General features: G+C 39.7%; 2 protein-coding genes across 5 annotated transcripts; both read right to left on the reverse strand.

Moving 5' to 3' along the window:
* Nucleotides 1-4,279: 4,279 nt before the first annotated feature.
* LOC127376762 (probable E3 ubiquitin-protein ligase DTX3) lies at nt 4,280-8,841 on the reverse strand. Its single transcript, XM_051423943.1, has 3 exons — nt 8,420-8,841; nt 6,776-6,993; nt 4,280-5,698 (listed from the first exon to the last, which is right to left on the reverse strand). Exons 1-3 carry the CDS (start codon nt 8,723-8,725, stop codon nt 5,620-5,622), a joined length of 603 nt encoding a protein of 200 aa, XP_051279903.1. The 5' UTR covers nt 8,726-8,841; the 3' UTR covers nt 4,280-5,619.
* A 1,647-nt stretch (nt 8,842-10,488) lies between these two features.
* On the reverse strand, nt 10,489-16,421 carry dtx3 (deltex E3 ubiquitin ligase 3). 4 transcript variants are annotated; one of them, XM_051423939.1, is made up of 5 exons: nt 15,898-16,421; nt 15,631-15,671; nt 14,304-15,106; nt 12,683-12,900; nt 10,489-12,449 (listed from the first exon to the last, which is right to left on the reverse strand). In XM_051423939.1, the coding sequence occupies exons 2-5, from the start codon at nt 15,641-15,643 to the stop codon at nt 12,374-12,376; spliced, it is 1,110 nt and encodes a 369-aa protein (XP_051279899.1). In that variant the 5' UTR covers nt 15,644-15,671; nt 15,898-16,421; the 3' UTR covers nt 10,489-12,373. The 4 variants fall into 4 exon arrangements, with proteins under 4 accessions (XP_051279899.1, XP_051279901.1, XP_051279900.1 ...); XM_051423941.1 differs by lacking the exon at nt 15,631-15,671 and having other exon boundaries at nt 16,206-16,421; XM_051423940.1 differs by lacking the exon at nt 15,631-15,671.
* Nucleotides 16,422-19,364: the final 2,943 nt, after the last annotated feature.

A 19,364-nucleotide genomic window follows, 5' to 3' on the forward strand; every position in this document is an offset into this window, starting at 1 on the left:
TGACTCACGTTGATTTATGTATCATACAGGGACATTCTGTGGCAGTATTCACACAACATCCTCAACTCTTGCTATAATTATCTGACATGATTAAGCTTTCTGTTTACTCTTATGATTCAACGTCTAAACTGCTGAGTGAGCTGTTTGTTTCCATAAGGTGCAGCTGTTCCATTTGCTTATTGTAAGGACTCCTGCGTAGCCCTCTGGAAGCATGACGTCTCTACATGAACAAACCACAGGTGAAGCAAGGTGCCCACTTCACACACTTGAGACATGAGACAAAAAACACTGGTTAGAGACTGGTATAACTTGCCTCATAGTTCTGCAGCTTTAGCCTGATCTGCTTTGGATCTATATCAGGGTTCTGCGTGGATAGTACAAGAAATAGTTACATCACATATGGGTAAATAAAATCTTTCAGTAAGTGCACTCAGCTCCAGCAGAGAATGCTTTTTCAGCCTACACCTTGGCACAGAAATATAAAATCTACAATTGGGCAAGCACACAATTTTTCATGAGCTAGGCCATTTATATTTACACTTTATATTTAGGCCTTAAGAACTTGTGCAGGATCAAGCCCAAATGTTTATATAATAATGATGCTTTCTCTCTGAGATTTGCAATTAGGCAGTCCCTTGAAAAACAATTGGTTAACACTAATTATATTAGTTCTTCTTCTGCAGTCTAGAGTAAATAAATTGGGATGAAACCCAAACAAAAGAGATACATTATTTGCATTTGATGTGTAATTTTGAATCCTAATTTTAGATTTATATGCGTAGCAAACTGTACTTTCCATTCACTAGAACTTATGGAATGCAGATATGAGATCTGCTCCATATGAAGGAAGAGATAAAAGAGCTCAATGTGGCTCACATACAGTAATGGTGCCACTGAATACAACCTTCCAGTGTAAAATATACCAGCCTGCATTAAAACTTCCACAATATAATATCTGTGGAGACATGACGCGCCCAGTGTCTTCACCAAGACAATTTCCTGCCAGCCTCAGCCAGTTTTTGAAATTAAAAACTGTGGTTTCACTTATGTGAAAAAAGCTCCAGACAGCTGTTGCAGTTGTTCAGAAGAAAGTCAGACCTTGGTTGAGATTCTCGTTTGTAAAATGACAGAAAGGTCATGCTAGTTGCCATGACAGCCACAGCTAATTGCTCTTACATGAGGCAGTCTGAGAGTGGATGGCCAAGGCTGAGGATTCAGACAGGAAGGACAACAAAGGAGTTTGGCATTCCTCAGTGCACCCAGAAAATATTTACTAGACTGTATTTGCAGGGGTTTTTGTTTAGCTTTGTTGTTATATTATTTTTCGATGTTCTTGCGCAGCCAGTTACTGCAGTTTCACATGAATGAGACTATGAGATTGAATATTGTGTGTGATGTGAACAGAAACACCTATAAAAGCATGATAAACAACTGATGACAACACTGTCCCTGATTTTAATTTGGAGAGGTAATTACTGGACATTGTTTTCATCTTCTTTCACAGAGGACAGATGATGGAGCTGCTATTCTCATATCGAGGAGAAGCTCGGCTGTCGCTAATGAAGAACAGCTTGAGCAGAGTCTTCAATCTGTGACGCTGACAACCCAGCCAAAGACCCCAATAGTTGCCAGCTCTGCTGTTGTGTCCTGTCGGTGAAGTAAGTCAGTAAATCTGTCAGCATTACTAAGAAAAGCAGAGGGTCTGTTCTGCTAAATCAGGCATACAAAAAGCCATGTAGCCCCGGCTATGAATCAGAGAACAGAATGTGAGAAACCGCCTCAACAAACACACACACATGCTCAAGTATTCACTAGTGCATATCCGTACATACTGTATGCACAGATGCAGTCAAGGGCACACAGACAAAAGCCACAGAAGCACAAGCACCCACACACCCACCTTCACTTTGCTGTTCTTAAGCAAACAGCCTTAGGCACAGTGAATGAGCATGTCAGCGGTGTGGGCTGACATTCTGTCACAGAAAGAGTGTGTGTGGAGACAGATGCCTCCTCAGCCTCCTCCTGTCCATTTACCTAACATACAAGCACAGCCTGAAATATCCTTGTTTGGCCTTTATGGTTTGGATATACAGATTTTTTTTACAGATTCAGGGGAAGCCAGAGAATCTTTATCACTGTCAATGTTGGCATTAAAAAAGGAAACTGGGCAGATATTTAAAAAAAATAAAAACATACCTACTAAGGTATGCAAAAGTAGGCTACATCTAGTGGAGCTGATCCTCATTACAGTGAAGGGAGACGAAGACTATGCCCCCAAATATACAGGTATATCTGTGATATGTGTGTGGCTTTAGTGCCAGAGGATGAGAGGATGAGGAGGCAGGCAGGCAGGCAGGCAGGCAGGCAGGCAGGCGATGTGCCAGGGTTCTCCCCACAGCCAGAAACACTCTAATTAAGGAGCACAGTGGGTAGAGGGGGCGAGAACAACAGCTCTGCATTGTCACATAATGATTTTCTTATCATCTTTAGTACAGGAAACACTGCACATCTCTCGTCTGATCTGTATGCACATCTGTGTGTTTCTTTGGAGCCCCTCCTGAGCGGCCGTCTAGTCACCACCAGAAAGTCTTGGTGCTATTTTCAGTGCCTAACAGGACGATATTCAAGTCATCCTGCCACAACAGTGTAGAACGACGTTTGATGGAAATTAATGAAAGCAGCTACAGATGTATGTGTCTTAATCCATACACAGAGAGTTTATTTTCATGCTGTCATCAATCCATTATATAGGGGAGGCTTGTCTCTGGCCATTTACATTGATGCATAATTAATCCACCACAATATTGCTCTGCATAGTTATTGAGACATATTTATAGCTTTGGTTACATATCTGTAATTCTTTGCCTCAATTTTCAGATGTCCAGATGGACAATGATGGGGGAAAAGGGGCATTTTAATATCAATTTTGACCCAACTTTTTTTAAGAAAAGATAAATGCCCGTAGTTTTATTTAGTTTAAGAAAGATATTTTGAAATAAATTGCATTTAAACAATAATACCTGAAGATATATGTCAAATGGGAGGATGTGTTTGTATGGAACCACTTTTCAGCCTTTCACAAGGAACATTTTACGTTCAAATTAGGTTAGGAAAGTTAATTTTGAAAGTAGTAGACAGTAGGTTTTACATGTTCAGTGCTCCATTTTTCTTCTTCTCAAATGACACAGACGTTTATGAAATGTCTGATGAGCCCATAGTCATCTTTACGTCTTTTCAGTTTACAGAACAGATATGAAAAGGAATTGGCAGAGAAAGGCCCAAAAAAAAAAGACACAAAAAAAAAAAATAATAAAAGGGACAAAAAAGAAAAAAGGAAAAAAAAAAAAAAAGGGAAAACGGGGAAAAAAAATAAAGGAAAAAAGGGGGAGGAGGGGGGGGGGGGGGGGGGTACATTTGACCAGATGGGTTCTGGTCTGCTTTGTGAGAGCAGCAGATGCCCTGAGATCCTAGGCCACAGAAATGCCCCCAGCCTGTAAACACCAAAGCACTAAAGAGGCCAAGTCCAGTAACTCCGCCTTATCACATGTGCACTCTTTCTGATATAGAAATATTGGTTAAAGGTATTCATTCCTCATCCTATAACTCTGTGCTGCAGCCCTGAGAAGAAGATCAGCTGGACGTTATTCATATTCAGTTGAAACTTGGTAAATGTGTGCTGCAGAGTGCCCAGTGAAAAGCATAAACAGAACTTACATGCCCAGCTTTGGTGCATGAAAAGAGAAAATATTTTAAGGTTTATTTGTACTAATGGCTACCACAATTATTACACATCTAACATTTAACATTTCAACAACAGATGAGCCTTGAGCTCTTTTGTCTTTGACAACCTTCAAATTGTACCTGCATCTGTCTGTGCATGTAACTACTACAAGTGCAGCTTTAACAGTACTTGCACTGCCATCAGGAATCCAGAGATGATCAGTTCATTGTGGTAAAACACAAGGTGATAACTGTTCCCTCTGCTGTACATACAATGTGAGTTGCTGCTGCTAAAACTGCCCGTAGCACCATAGAAACACATGACTCATCATCTATAGCAGATGCTCCGCTCCTCTCACTGACTTTGGGTGATGAGGTTTGGGAGGTGCTGTGGGACTGTGGGTTTGTGATGATGATACAGCTGCATACCAAGCAGAGGCCATTACATACTCTTTTTTTTTTGGAGCGCATCACCCTCTAGTGGACCAGACGGGTAAAAGGCAGGAAAACGTATCAAAAATGTTTTTGGGCTCAAACAGTTTGATAGATACAACGATCCTTTTGTTCGACACTTCCTTTAATACAGTACAATGACTGACTCATGTAAAGGCACAAAATGAATTAAAATTGTATCAATTGTGCTATAGAATGAGACTGGTTATTATGTGTATATATATCCCATGAGTGGATCAAAACCAACAATGCGGGAGTTCATCTGTCATCCCTGAGCATATTCATTCATACTGAAGATGTAAATCTTTAACAATGTATAAAATAACAAACATTTTCCAACAGGAGTTGGTGCATTTGTTTGGGGCTATTTTCAGCCACAGATCTGGTGCATTAGTGAATGTTAACAGCAGCAGGACTTTGTATATGGGGTCAACTTGAAATGAACTAGTGTCCATGTTCACTGTAATGAAAGAACATGTCACCCATTGATGTTCTTATTAGTTTTTCAACAACAATGTTGGTCTGTGGCTCAGAGGAATAAGCTACATCTTATGAAAACTTTGACTACAGCGGCAATACTTGCTAGTATTCACTGTTGTTTTTGATCTTTTCACAGGATTTGTGGACATGAAGAGAAAAAAAAGAATATCACCAGACTCAACCTTTAAACATAATACACTACCTATGGCAATGCCACATACAGTTGAATACCTCACTAGTTGAACGTATGGACAGAACCTGAATTTATTATACTGAACAATGTCAAAGCAGTCACCCAACATTAGGTACTGTGAAACAGGCTTATTCCTGCGTAATATACAACATGTAATGTTGGTGGACCCATTCAGCCAGCATTTAAATATTTCAGAGTTGTGAAAGGTTGTGGGATCAATACATTATTATTCTATATATATATATATATATATATATATATAATATGCCTATATAGAACACAGCTAGCAGTTGCTCTTGGTTAGATGTATAGGCTTTTCCAGCCTGTACACTGTTCTGGTCTCTTTAGTACTCAGGATTTGTTTGCCTGATTAAGTGAAGACTGCTTTTACCTCCTGTTCTATCTCATATGTCTGGTTTTAGGCACCAGATCTGTGATTCAGAGTTACAAAAGATGAGATATTATTTCAATCTAATGATCAGTGGTATAGCCCCTTTTTTACCAATCTACTGTAGTTTTTTTGTGATGTGTGTTTAAAGTATCTTTTTTGCATAGTCAGTTGAACAATCTTTGGGCAAAAGCCAGTAACCTCCATGTCGCAACATAATAACGAACTCTGTGTATCCCTTTCAAAGAAAAAAATCATCTTAAAGTGTCAATGATTAAGCTCCCTGCTTGAGGACTGCAAAAAGTGCAGATTAAAATCAGAAACTTTGCAACAATACACAGTATTAATTTTTTTTCAAAGGATGTCTTCTAATTGTCTTCATCCATCAGGGATCCTCTGTCACTCCTTTTAGACGGAGCTCCTCTTGAACCCTAAACAAATATTCTGGATCTGGATATCCAAAACTGGAATGAAGAAGGACAGAAAATATAGTTACTATATCTCTGGGACAAGTAAAAGAAAACTTTCTGTTCAGCTTCCTGTATTTTATATTTAGTCAATATAAATTTGAAAAGGCTTTGCAGCACCAAAGGTTCTTGTTTCCCACAGAGACGAACCAAACGTGAAAAACTGGGACTTAAAAAGGATTTTACACGACAACAACAATATACTATTCATGCAGCCAAGCATGCTAAAATTGGATTATATCATATTTTTAATCATCCATCCATGGCCACGCCAGCAGTGTGGCTCTAGGAATGAATATATCTGCCAGTCTGTCCACCACTCCAGTCCAATCTGAAATATCTCAACTATTTGCTGGTTTTGCCATGCCACAGTAAGGCTGACATTCAAGGTTTTGAGTGAAATACAACTGAATGCATTGCCATGAAATTTGGTAGATGTGTTCAGGTTCTCTACATTTTGAACTTTGGTGATGCCTTAACTTTTCATCTAGCGCCGTCATTGTCCAATACTTTGGTTTATGACCATATATTTGCAAAGCTAATCTCATTCCCACCAGCCTCAGCTGTACGACTGTGTGTTTAGTTTAGCTAATATTTTTTACCTGCTATATATCCGCATGTTAGCATTGTCATTCTGAGCATTTTTAAAGCACCGGGGAGCCTAAATAAGATAGGATAAGATAAGATGTACCTTTAGACACAGCAGCATAAGGGAATGTAGTGTAGAGAGTATAGAAGTGGAAGTACAATACGATATTACAAAATATAAAAGAAAATATAAGACTATAAATGAAAAGTATATACACTATAAGTATATACAACTATATGCAATATGCAAGTAAAAATAGTGTGCAAACATTTGAGCAAATACAGCCTCAGGGAGCCGCTAGCATGGCTGTAGACTCTTAATGTGTTTATTTATGCCTACTAATAGTGCAGATAGGTTTACATAAATAAGTTGTGATATAAGAGAAACAAAAAACTAAAATTTTATTTTGTAAATCCTTCATCACAGCCAACAAGGTAGGCTACATTAATGGGTGAAAATGTATTCAACAGCAATAATGTGCATACCATTGTGGACCACCTTCTATGTTGGTCTTGTGGTGAATGTCGTTCCAGGTGATGACGTTGTTGAGACCTGTGGTGACAGATCGTCCGATGGTGAAAATGAGCCTCCTGTCGAAGGCTTTCCTCAGCAGCTTCAGGACTTTCTCACCCTCCTTGCAGTCTGGCAGGAAGGCAGTACGAGAGGTGCCGCTGTATCTCACCCCAGGGTTTGGGTGCTCAGGCTGTAATAAAGTAAACAACAGCATATATGTAACATGCACTAATCAACAATTGTGGCCCTTTTATGATAAGGCTCAAGTCCAGATGAAAATCTTCCCTTTGGGAATTGTGGGAATACAAGACATTGATGCATTTTGTAACATATCTGTAGGGCTAGTGCTCATTCTAACGTCTCCCTATAAGGAATTAAACAAGGACACATTTTTGGGTTGTTTCTACAGTCACAAATGTCGACTTCTTCTGGCACTGAGAGGCAGTCCTTGGTGGATTCTGAAATACTCCTGAGACACAGAAAGCATTCCCTCATACAACACTTTAAGATGTTTTCAGTGTTGCACAACATCCAAAAATAACCCCTCTCTCTCTCTCACTGTCCCTCTCCCACACACACACATCTCTTCCATTTATATCCTGTAGAAAAATTTAGAATACTGGGTTGCTAGTGAGTTTCTTTAGTGGATCCAAGATGAAAGTCAATGCCGAATCTTTGGTTTCATCTACTTTACCCATCTGACCCCCCTAGACATCTACAGACTGATGCCTGTGCGCTTTTTCTATCACAGATAGACGAGAGATGATGTTCGCTGGTTTCTTGTACAGAAAACAATGCCCTAAAATGGACTGGAAATAATTTCTGCCGCATAGGAAAGGTGTTGTGAGTAGAGCTAAAAAGAGTAGGCGAGTAACCAATTTGTTTTTGATTGACAGAAAATCAATATGCAACTATTTCAGTAAATTCAAATCAAATCAAAACCATAAACATTGTCTGCCTCAGGCTTCTGAAGATCTGCTGCATTTCTCTGTTTAATATCACTGTAAACTGAATATCTTTTTCCTTGGGCTATGGGAAACTGTGATGGAATTTTTTAATCTCATAAAATGGGCAATTATCAATTTCAATCAAGAAAACAATCAGCAGTGATAGCAAGTGATAGTGAAAATAATCACTAGCTGCACTCCCAGTTGAGCGTTGTCAGACTTTTGCAAGTCTCTTTAAATGGGAAGCATATTCCTGTAAAACAAGGCGAGTTGTGGGCAAACAGTCCAGCACATCTTGTCCTCCTCCACCCCTACACTGTTTCTATGGCAACCGAAGGTTGCGCCTGTGAAGTCACTTCCTCTATAGGATAGGCTAGGACGCCTCCATAACGGGTTTACACGGGTTTAATAGTTTTATTTCACAAAAACGGACTGAACATGAGGAAGAAATGTGTGTAATACTCGGGCGAAGCGGATATGATTTGGCGGCCATTTTATCATACTTAATCCAGATGCTTTAATGTGTCCGTGCAAAAGAAAAAACAAACAACAGCGCCCTCTGGTGGACGGTCGTGATATCAAAAGCAGCCTGAAAGGTGCAGTCAGAGTGCACTAATCGGTTCGTTATGTAGCCCACACATTTGGCGTATGGCTCCAGGTAAACCTCACCCCTTGTATCCCTGAAGGGAAACTGTACTGTATGACGAGACATCCGCAGTGCTCAAAGCCAGGGAGGCGCTGCCAGCTGCGCGACACCGCCATCGTGCCCGGCGGCTGGGTGCCTGTGTACTCTCCGTGGTAGGTGTTACATATCGGACAAGCGGGCTTCAACTTGAAAACCGAGTCTATACACTCAGAGCAAAAAGAGTGGCGGCACTTTAGCGTTTTCTTCGCTTGGATTTTGTCCAAGCAAATGGCGCAGTCTTCCGCACTTTTACGAACAACACCGGAGTGACTGTGTGATGTGCTTTCCATTATTTTTTTCCGGTATGTGACGATGTTGCCTTTCCGTGTACGGTTGCGATCGGGCTTGTAATGTGCGTCCGGAGCATTGACTGGTCCGGAGATATGTGACGTAAAAATAAGGAAAGTACCGGTTCATTTCCACTGGGTGATGCACCTCCATGTGCGAGGAAGTGGTGCAAACACTGACCTCTCATTGGTTTGTATGGATGGGTCTGACGAGAAAATGTAGCTTTGATATCTGTAAAGACTCACTGGCTCATTTCATGAACCAATTAAAAGTATAAAACATTTCATGTACAAGTCTGAGATACTTGTACTGCTCTTTATGTTACTTTATACTTATACTTCATTACATTTAAGAGGAGAGTATTGTGCTTTTTACTATTTAAAGACTGAGAGCATATAAAATACAGGAAGAAAGTACAATTTAGTAATTTAACACTGGCGGAGGTGATTTTTCCTGCACAGCGAGTAACTTTTATACTTTAAGTGCATTATGCTGATATTATTTACATAGTTTTACTAAGAATTTTGAATTCAAAATGTTTACTTTGGGTATTTTTCTACACTGTGGTAAGTCAGTTGCTACTTTTACTTAAATAAAGGATCTGAATGAATACACTATCCCCATATTGACTGACAGCTCTTTTTACTCTCTAGACAAGTTAACCTATATTAGTTCAGATACTGCTTTAATTTTGTGTACATCAGTGAGTAAACGTACTCGGATTATGATCAGATGAGAATCACTCAAAATGCAAAAATGTTTCAATCAATATCTCAAACTCTTTGATTATAAGTGAATATACCTGTTATTTATCTGGCCTGAAAACTGATTGGTCCTTAAGAATTTGAATGTGTGACAATAGGCCACTTCATATATAAAACTGGTGAATAATGAGACATTAATTAACATTCAAGTGCTTGCTTTGATAATTTGTTATAATTAACCAGTATCTTCTTGTCTGCAGCTGTGAGCAAGAGAGAAGAAAATCAGGATACTATCTGCCGCCTCTGTAAAACTTCTGAAGTTAAAGTATTTCAGGGGTTTTTGAAGATCTGTATTTGACGACCTGGGAATGAGAACGTGCTGAGAAGTGAAGTGGAGGAACAACACGTAATTCATTCATTCAGCAGCATTTATAAATTGTTTATGTAATCTCTTTTTCGATATAAAACTGCGAGCCTCATTTGTGGTAGCATAGGACACCTAACAATCCTTTTATTCAAAGACTATTTACTGGGTATTTCTGCCTTAAATTGACAGTATAGAGGCAGACAGGAAATGTAGAGAGTGTGAGAGGGAGATGACATGATAACAAAGGTCCCCAGATGGATTCAAACCAGGGCCTTTTAGTTTGTGTGACATGCATCTCAGCCACTGTGATGGGCATCACTCATACTTACCTGGTACACTGGAACATTAAGCCATTAATATTCATGACTGTACTTAAAAAAAACCTGACCAATTATAAGCCACGTCATCGCCCATTTGTAAAGAATAAGCTAAAATTAGGTACAAAGTATGAAGCATTTTCAAGCTGTCGTGCTGGTCACGATGTTGCCCACTAGATGGCACAAAGTGCATTAGCAGAGAGCAGTGTATTGATATTACAGGGGAACAGTTCTGGCTAAAATGAATGATTAATGATTGACTAAAGGCCACAACTCATTCCAAATGGACACTTTCCAAATGGACACAGGTTTAATATTCGGTTTCCCATGATGCACCTGGTTTATTTAGGGCCTACATTGAATATCCAACACAAACGCAAACATAACTTTTTATTCAAGTATTAAAATGTAAAGCACATTATTCTGAATATCAACAAAGTACGAATCAACACAATTAGAAAAGCAAAACTCCAACTTTTCCTTAACAATCAGTTTGTAATATGTGTAATCGCTCAAACTATCCTTTCTCCTGGCTCCTCCTCACTTATGTAATGCATAGAAATGTTTGCACAGTAGCTTTAGTAAACTACAATCCTGTGTCCCAAAATGATTTCAGTTGGTCCCTTAACTAAAATACAAAGTAGATGAAAACATAATAAAAAGGGTATTTGATGTATAGATCTGACCAGTCAAATTAATGACAAATGTACCACTAGCCAAGCAGGTTACTGCACTCAGCAAAGCACTTTCACACATACAGCTTTATCAATTCTGAGGGGGGTTTTCAGCATTTGGACTACAAGAATGTTTATGAAGGAGAAGCTAATTTAATGTACATTATACATATTTTCATGAACTGTGTAGTATTTTTTATTTAAAGCCAGATAGTTTAGCTACAAACATAATGCTGTTTATCTATCAAATAACACCGAAATACGCCCAAACTGCTTATTGTTCATTAGTAACATCATGCTCGAGTTTTATCAAAAGTGAATATAAGAAAGGCACAACAAAATGAGATCAATACCCCACCCTAAATCGAATCAATTGTTCCCGCAACATTGTCTTATATTTTTTCACTGTGCATTATTGATTATCTATTTAGATAAACAAAATTCACAACAGTTACCTCATTTTAAATGAGAACAGGCAAGCAAATCAGGCAAATCTCCCAGTTTGACAGGGACAGAGGCATAGATATTTAAAGAGCTTTTGTGCCTTTCATTTGGTTTAAGTGGTCTATATGCCCTTTTTATTTGACATCGTCATAAATCTGGTAATTAGATGAGCACATTACTAACAACTGAGGTAATGGGCTCAACACCTGGGAGACATCTTAAAATAACAGGAGTGACCGATGGCAAAAAACCCCAGGGGAAAGTCCTAATGTGTGTAATAAAAGGTGCTGCAACAAGACAGTTTAACATTCTTCCTATTTCAGTACAAATGGGGGGAAAATGAAGATCACACACAAATGAAGAGTTCCAAGCAATTGACATCAACTTGTAGCCATCAAGCTAATAGCTGACGGCTGCGCGAACCTGTTTGCCCCGAGCTCTCTTCCACAGAGGAAGCAATAATGACGACGACGACTTCACTGAAAAACAAACTCCCATACCAAAGTGCCTGTGAGTGCTTTAGATTGCAATAACTTCAGAAAATGAATTCTTTCTATTGAAGCAGTGCTATTCTGCCATATAACCCAAGTACTATCCTTACAACAGGTAATTAGTAACAATCAAATTAGAGACTTACTCAACAAACATTTCTGGGGGGATAAAACCAAGAACATGTGCTTGTAAGGAATAAAATAATCCCCAGAGTAGAAATAAACATTAATATAACATAAACTGTCTTTATAACATTAAACTTAGATTTCCTAAATAATATATAAGTACCATGAATTCCAACACACCAACACAACGCTCTTAAATAAGTGCATCAGATATCAGTCCTATTGCCAACAGTGACAGGTAGAGGACTGTGTAATACAAGAATGCACTGCACTCAAAGTATTTTCTTCCGCATGTAGCACTGGGTTAAGCTGAACTCTGGAGGAAAAATGAAGAAACGGAGGAACAATTAGTGGAGTGATGTGGGCTCTGCTGCAGCATTAGACGCCTGTCTGCTGAGGGCCTTGTCTTCAGCCATCTTTTAAGGGACGGGCAGTCTCAGAGCACAACCTGGAGCCGAGTCACGTCCACCGCAAGGACACTCGGAAAGTCCTACAAAGTCTTGGAAGAGTCTGTCATTTTCATGCTGTCAGTCCGCCGTGATGCCTTTCTCTCTGAGCTCCTCTGTCACTCGCACCAGGTAAGTGGGGTCTGGGTAGCCAAAACTGTCAGGAGAAATAAAAAAGCCATCACTGCATCTGTATGAGCTCAGGCAGCAATAGTGCCATCTAGCCAAGGACATCAACTGAAAGCATTTCCTTGACAGGAACTTGAATTACTTCTGTCAGTCTTTACTGAGTCCTTTTCTCAGCTACCACACCTTTTAGGGAAGTTGTTGAGGCTATTACCAAATCAAATCTCAATGGCAATTCGCCTCCAGCTAAAAGGCTATACATACCAGCGGGGCCCGCCCCATATTGAGGTCTTGTGGTGAATGTCATTCCAGGTGATGACGTTTTGCATGCCCGTAGTCATGGAGGTACCGATGGTGAAGATAAGGCGCTGTTCGAAGGCCCGGCGCAGCAGACCCAGCACGCGGTTCCCCTCAGGGCTATCAGGGAGGTAGGCCACACGGTCTGTTCCTGGGTACCGAACACCTGGGTTGGGGTGTTCTGGCTGTTGGCAACAAAGCAGTTAAAACAGGATCAGTTTAAAAGGGGTATTAATGCCTTTAAAACAATCGTGTTGGTCTGTTGTGGTCTGGTACACTTTGTTCCCACATAAATTGTGTTGCCCAGTCATGTTTTGTATTTTTAACTACATTTGCAACATGTTTACGTTACTGTGTTTCTAAATTTTGATCCTTGAGATAAAGAACAGATATGGGCTACTTCAGACAATTATTATATCCATTTTTTGGGAAAGGGAAACTCAACTGACTTTACACATAAAGGTCAGTTGACAGTTCTTTTCAGGGGTAAGCAGTCTGTAAAAAATGTCTCATAATGTATTCTTAGGGAGGAGCTGTGTAAAGTCTGAGTAAAAATGCTGGGGGTCATCTTGGTGCTGGACTACAAATATTTAACAGCAAGCCTGCGTCACAAACTGGGGATTTGAAAGACGTTGGCATTTATATAGACAATATATGCAGCAATGCTCCAACAAAGGAAGAAAAAGGCTCCAAGCTAGTAAACATGGATATAAATCATTCTGGAGGAAGGACATGCACGCCTTTGTTAAACCTCAAAGATACACAATGCACTTAATGCTAATACTAGATGTAAGCATAACTTTTATTTGTTTACAAGAAAACTTTACGTGGTCCCCTTTCAGTGAAAAGTTTCTCTGAAGCATGACTGAGATAACAGCTTGCTCCCTTAAAGGGCCAATCTTAATTAATACCATTTAAATTTGGTATAAATTCACCAAATGATTGAGGTTTTTGCGATTGAGATTTGTTATATTAATGAAAAAAGGGATGCTTTTTGTGTTTGTTAATAATTGCAAATGCAGGCCTGTTTTACCGGTATTATTCAATTACATACAATATAATTAAATAAACACACCTTACCAGCATCATAAAACAATATTTTTTGTTTTTTGAGGTGGGGTGACTCTTTACAATTAGACCTGAGATTGGACCTTTAATTTGATGTATTTACCTCTAAAAACTGGATATTAGGGGATGGATCATTGAAGTATAACCAAACAGATATCAGGAAAAGGAGGAAAAGGAGGAATAATAAAATATAATATATAATAATAATAATAATAATAATAATAAAATAAAGCAATAATTTGCACTAGCAAGCAGAGGGGCCAGATTGTTATTGTATACATCATGATTAAACTAAAGAAGTAAAATAATTGACATTTTATGCCAAATTAAGAACTCTCATGCCTAAACGTATTATATTTTTAAATTATTCTATGCAATCTTAATATTTGACATGATCTGTATTATTTATCCCAAACAACTGACTTTCATTATGCCCATAGATGATTGTCAAAATTGCAAGTTATTCCATATTCCAGTGGCACTTACAATCTTCATCTGCACATGCTCTTGGTCTACTCACCGCCTGTAGGCCAGGAGGGAAGCTGTAGATGATGCAGACACACCCATAGCCTTCATGGCCAGGAAGCTCCAGATCAGGATCTCGCTCTACAATCATTGTACCATTGGCAGGCTGGTTCCCTATCAACTGGCCGTACACGAGCCGACACACAGGACACGCTTTCTTCACCTTAAAGGCTTGATCCAGGCAAGAGTGACAAAATGAATGGCCACACCTCTCCAGGGTCGTCTTCTCCACTATGTCCCCCATGCAGATTGAGCAAGTTTTGTTGTCCTCTGCCTCACTATGGGAAGCCAAGCTGGAGTCCATGTCCTTCCTCAGGGCTACCTCATGGAGCATGGCACAGGCCTCCTCATCAGCAGGCTTCCTGAATCTCTGCTGCTGTCTCTGGGAGCGCCGAGGCTGGGGAGGTGGAGGCTGAAGCAGGCTCCCCTCTCCGTTTGGCTCCAGGACTCCCACACAGGGCAGCAGAGCCCTCTTCCTCTTGGGTCCCCCCTCCTGTTTGCTCATTTCTTTGCGGGCACAGCGGCATAAGTCAATGAAGGCTTTTCGTGTCTCGCTGGAGATGGGTCCATCCATCACCCCAGCTCCAGAGCTCCTGGAGCCTTCCACCGGCTGCAGCCTCACAGCGCAGCAGCCCCCCCTTTCTCCTCGCCTAATGATACCTGCGCTCATCCCCTGCTTGTGCTGGAAGTCAATGAGCCAGGGCCGCCCAGCTGCAGCCAGGTAGTCCCACACCGCCTGCGAAACCAGTACCTCATCACTGCCCTGGCCAGCACGCACACTCATCTCATCAGAAGAAACTGCACAGAGAGGTACAAAGAAAAGTCATCAGCACATTAGACTAAAGATACAAACACAATGTGCACATGTGTGAATGCAAATCCAATTGTAGAAGTTGCACTCAAGCCCATATTGATACATTCAAATGCATTATGGGGTATGTAATCTATGTTGCTCAGACGTGGCTACAAGAGAGTGTTTTTATTTCTGCTGGCTGTTACTTTCTTTTTCGTGGCCTAACAGCTCAGGCAATGCAAGAGACAAGCAATGTTATCAATCTAATTCCAGTTGTTTTTGTTTTGCAGTTTATCTGTGCATGAAAGAATAAAAATAAACATCTGTACATGGGTCGCTATTCGCAGTGGCTGCAGGACGTCAAAGAAATACACAACAGGCAGTATCGCGGAGGACGTATCAGCTGTTCACAGATTCAGACTGTAAACAAAGGAAACTAAAACCCCGTCACACGAGGGAAACATGAAAAAACCCACTGACAGCCACATGCAGACATAAGAGTGACACTTCGTTAGGTTGAAAGGGTTACCTTGTGATCCCATAAATCCCTTCAATTGCGAATAAAGCGTCCTGTTGAACAGAAAAAGAGAGGAAGAGAAACTGAAGGGCTGGAACAAGCGTTATCACAGCTGCTCGGCGATGATATTTTGACTGAGCCATTCTCCGCAGCAGCAAGGGTAAATTCGGCGATTTCGCAACATTAGCTTAGCCTTTGATTCACTTTCGCAACATTTATCTAAATGTTTCTTTTTTTGTTGTTTTCTTTATTCCTCCCCCGATTACTTCAGTACCTCACCCTTTGCCGTAGCTCGTCGCTGCCCGTCAGGGAGGGTTTCTGGCTGGATTAAAGAGCCCAGTGCTCCATCAGAGGAGGCCTTTATTTCTGACGTGCTGCTGCAGTTTATCCGCGGATAATTGCTCTTTTGTTGGTCAAGACATGATATCCAAACGTGTTCCCAGCTCGTATCTCTCCTAGGTGTTCCGCAGCCCTTCCCTAGCCTTGGCAAATGCCATCTAAAAATCCCCGCAACTCGTCCCCTCAGTCTCGCCTGTGTTTGCCTTCCTCAGTACGTCCTTGGGCTAGGCGTATCACAGAGTAAATACCATTTGGAGTGACTCTTCTTATCTGGCTCCGACCACGCTCAGCTGTGTGACTTTTCTTTTTCTTTCTCCTGGCAGATTATTTGCTTTTTCTTCTCATTCCGAGTCTGTGTTTCTTCGCTTTTTAAATCGCGTCCTCCTCCCTGTTGACTGTGCAGGAGCAAACATAGCCATTAATAAAGGGGGGACTGGGACCTACGAGAAAATGTGACCAGGAAGTTCGTCACTGAGCTGACATGATTGGCTCACAAATGGTGGTTTGTGTTGTTTTTTTTAAATGCTGTGAGTGAATCATACTTTTTGTCGTGATTAACAGCTTTATTGATAACAATACACTCTAGGTACACACGAGTGTCCGGCCCACGCGTCATCGAGGGAATACCCACTCATTCATTACGATGATGCAACCTGACTTATTGACAGCAGTGATGTAATTGTTGATACTTTTAACAGAATATGTTGTTTGGGTTTAACTAGAGCTTTTTTTTTTATGTGAGCCAGTGAAGTTACCTTTTAATTCAGTAATATTATCTTTAAAAAAACAACAAGTGGATTGAGAGATATAGTTGAAATAGTAATAATACCTATTGTTATTGTTATTGTTACAAATATGATAATGGATGATAATGTTTTGACTGACAGTCAGAAAGGTGTTCATTTTATTTAATTATATGTTGTATTCCAATATAATGCAGTCCATTTCAACACCACTGCAAACAACAACCTCAATAATAATCATATATAACCCTCTCTGTCAGTATATACTGCCATCTATCTATCCTTATTTAAAGCTGACTGTAACGATTATTTTCAAGTCTATTTTGTTTGATCAACAATCATAAAATCTAAAAAGCACAAATAAAAGGATATGAGCACATTTGAGATGCTGTAACCAACATATTGGCACTCAATAAATTGCAGAGTTTTGCCATCAGAGGTGTTGCTTTGGTGCTCTCGGCTCTAAAATCTAATGACTGAGAGACAGAATTGCATTCACAAGTTTCCTTCCGATTAAGAAAATAATTTCTCCAGTAAGACAAGAAAGGCAGCATTGCACAGATCCTTCAGTCAGTCACTACTGTCCCATCGCTTAGTGCCAGGCTGTAGTTTCACTCAAACACAAGGTAGTTGTTGTATCAAAGTGACCTCATATGACAGGAGGTGGTCTAAGTAACAATGTGTCTTCAATATCTACAAATTAATGATAATAAGAGTTTCCTAAGCCTGGTTCATCTCAACTTCTGTAATCGTGCTGTCAACCATTATTAAGCCTGTTGGAATCTGTGGCTTTTCTTGGGATTCTTGTGTGTTTTAGGTTTTAATCTAAAGAAGTGAAAAGGGTTGACCTGTTTCCCCCCTTCCTTCCAATTAAAAAGCATTGCTGACACGAGGGCATCAAAAAAGTTGGACTCTCCAGTCTGCAGCTAGTGCAAAATTTACCAGCAAGGCTTTCACTGAAACCACAATTTAATCTCTTTCCCTGATCTATTTTGGTTTTTGGTTAGAGGATTTGATGATGTGACAGTTGGCCCAGACTTTGGATCACCCTGCTTGAGGAGCTTAGAACAGCTGCATCACACAATATATTTCACAGCATTTCCCAAAAACACATTTCATACTGTGATTATATTGGGGGGGTTTAATCTAAATTTAATCAAAACCTGGCATTTAGCTAAACTTCCTCAGCAAACCTCTGCAGATATCTAATATCTGATGGTCTTTCACATCATGGTATAAACATTACATTAAAGCTGCTGACGTGTTTGAGTCATTTCGTAATCACTTGTAGGCTCGTTGATTTCGGTTAAGATTTCCATAAAATGAGGTCATCCAGCTGTGAATCAGAAACCCATGGCTGCGGTTATTGTGTCCAACGTGTTGTTCCATTAGTCATAATATATGGAGCAGTTCAAGGATTTGTGTCTGGCTGACATCATCTCAGTCAAGTCTATTGCTATTTAACCTCCTGCAAACCTGTGTCCTCATACGTAGACAAAGTTTTATAGAAAATAAAATGTTGATGTTCTCATATTTTTTGTGAAAGCTACTAAGTGTTCAAAGACAATGCTTGATTTTTATGTTTATCAGGTCCTACTAATCCCAAATAGCTAGGAGAAATTAAAAATGCACACCAAACAGAAGCTCAGGTCTCAGGAAGTTAAGTAAAAGGATAATAGAGATGATACAAATTCTATCTTAAGGTGGATTTGCTGTTTTTTTTACCCTCCTCTTTTATTAAAAGATGCTAAAATTATGACTAGAAATCATCAAATAATTTGTTATTTCGTAATTAGTACATTAGTGATTTGTTATAAAGTTTGTGATACTTTTCTGTTCTGAGAAGTAAACGTATATATTTCAGATTACACCTTACAACAAGTATGAGCACGTGAACCAAACCCTCACACTATCTGCTATGAAGACTTATGTAGACAATGTGAAATCAGTTTATTTCAAGAGTATGCTTGACAAACTCTATAAATAGCATGGCATCATTACAATCAGGCCAGTAGGCAAACTTTTATCAACTGGACCACAATGAAGAAAGAAATCAGGTTTTAAGACCACAATAATGTATCCAAATTATGTATTATTATCTGCCAGAGTACAGCAAGCTATTGTTTATTACCCATTCAAACCACATTGCAGCTGCAGAAAGCTCCTGGAGGTAATTCACTGGTATCTTTCTTTTCTTTAATGATGACTAATTCATGAGACTAGTTAATTGCAACGCCGCTACTGTCTTCAGTGGCTTTAAGGTACAACAACAATTTAATCCAGTAGCATTACAAGGTAGATCATGTACACGTTTTTAAATTGGTTGGATTACTGAAATAAATCAATTGAGTTAGAGATTGATGCTGCTAGTTTGGTTTGCTTTATAGAAGTTTTATAATATCCATAACTGACTAAATATAAGGGAATTTAATAAATCCACATACCTTGCTGTAGATGACTCTTATAATATGATCCTACAAGTAATGCTCAGGCCTATCAACTTTAAATCTTGTCTTTTGCTCTTGTCTGGGATTCATGTCCCCTTCTTTTAAAATGGGCTAAAATTGAGACTGAGCAGTTAAACTGTGTCCAGGCCTTCCTGTGGCCAACAAAAACTCCCATCTGTCAACTATCTCCAGCTTGTTATCTCCAAAGTGTCTTTCC

The sequence above is a fragment of the Dicentrarchus labrax genome, unplaced genomic scaffold (genome assembly GCF_905237075.1).
Source record: "Dicentrarchus labrax unplaced genomic scaffold, dlabrax2021, whole genome shotgun sequence".
NCBI classification, from domain to species: Eukaryota; Metazoa; Chordata; class Actinopteri; family Moronidae; genus Dicentrarchus; species Dicentrarchus labrax.

Coding starts and splice junctions, on each gene's coding strand:
- LOC127376762 (XM_051423943.1), bottom strand. CDS start 8,725: ATGGAAAGCACATCACACAGTCACTCCGGTGTTGTTCGTAAAAGTGCG. Junction 6,994..8,419: donor TCCCTTCAGGGATACAAGGG/GTGAGGTTTACC, acceptor ACTTTATTACAG/CCTGAGCACCCAAACCCTGG. Junction 5,699..6,775: donor ATAGAAGGTGGTCCACAATG/GTATGCACATTA, acceptor TCTTCATTCCAG/TTTTGGATATCCAGATCCAG.
- dtx3 (XM_051423939.1), bottom strand. Junction 12,901..14,303: donor TCCCTCCTGGCCTACAGGCG/GTGAGTAGACCA, acceptor TGTTGCCAACAG/CCAGAACACCCCAACCCAGG. Junction 12,450..12,682: donor ATATGGGGCGGGCCCCGCTG/GTATGTATAGCC, acceptor TTCTCCTGACAG/TTTTGGCTACCCAGACCCCA.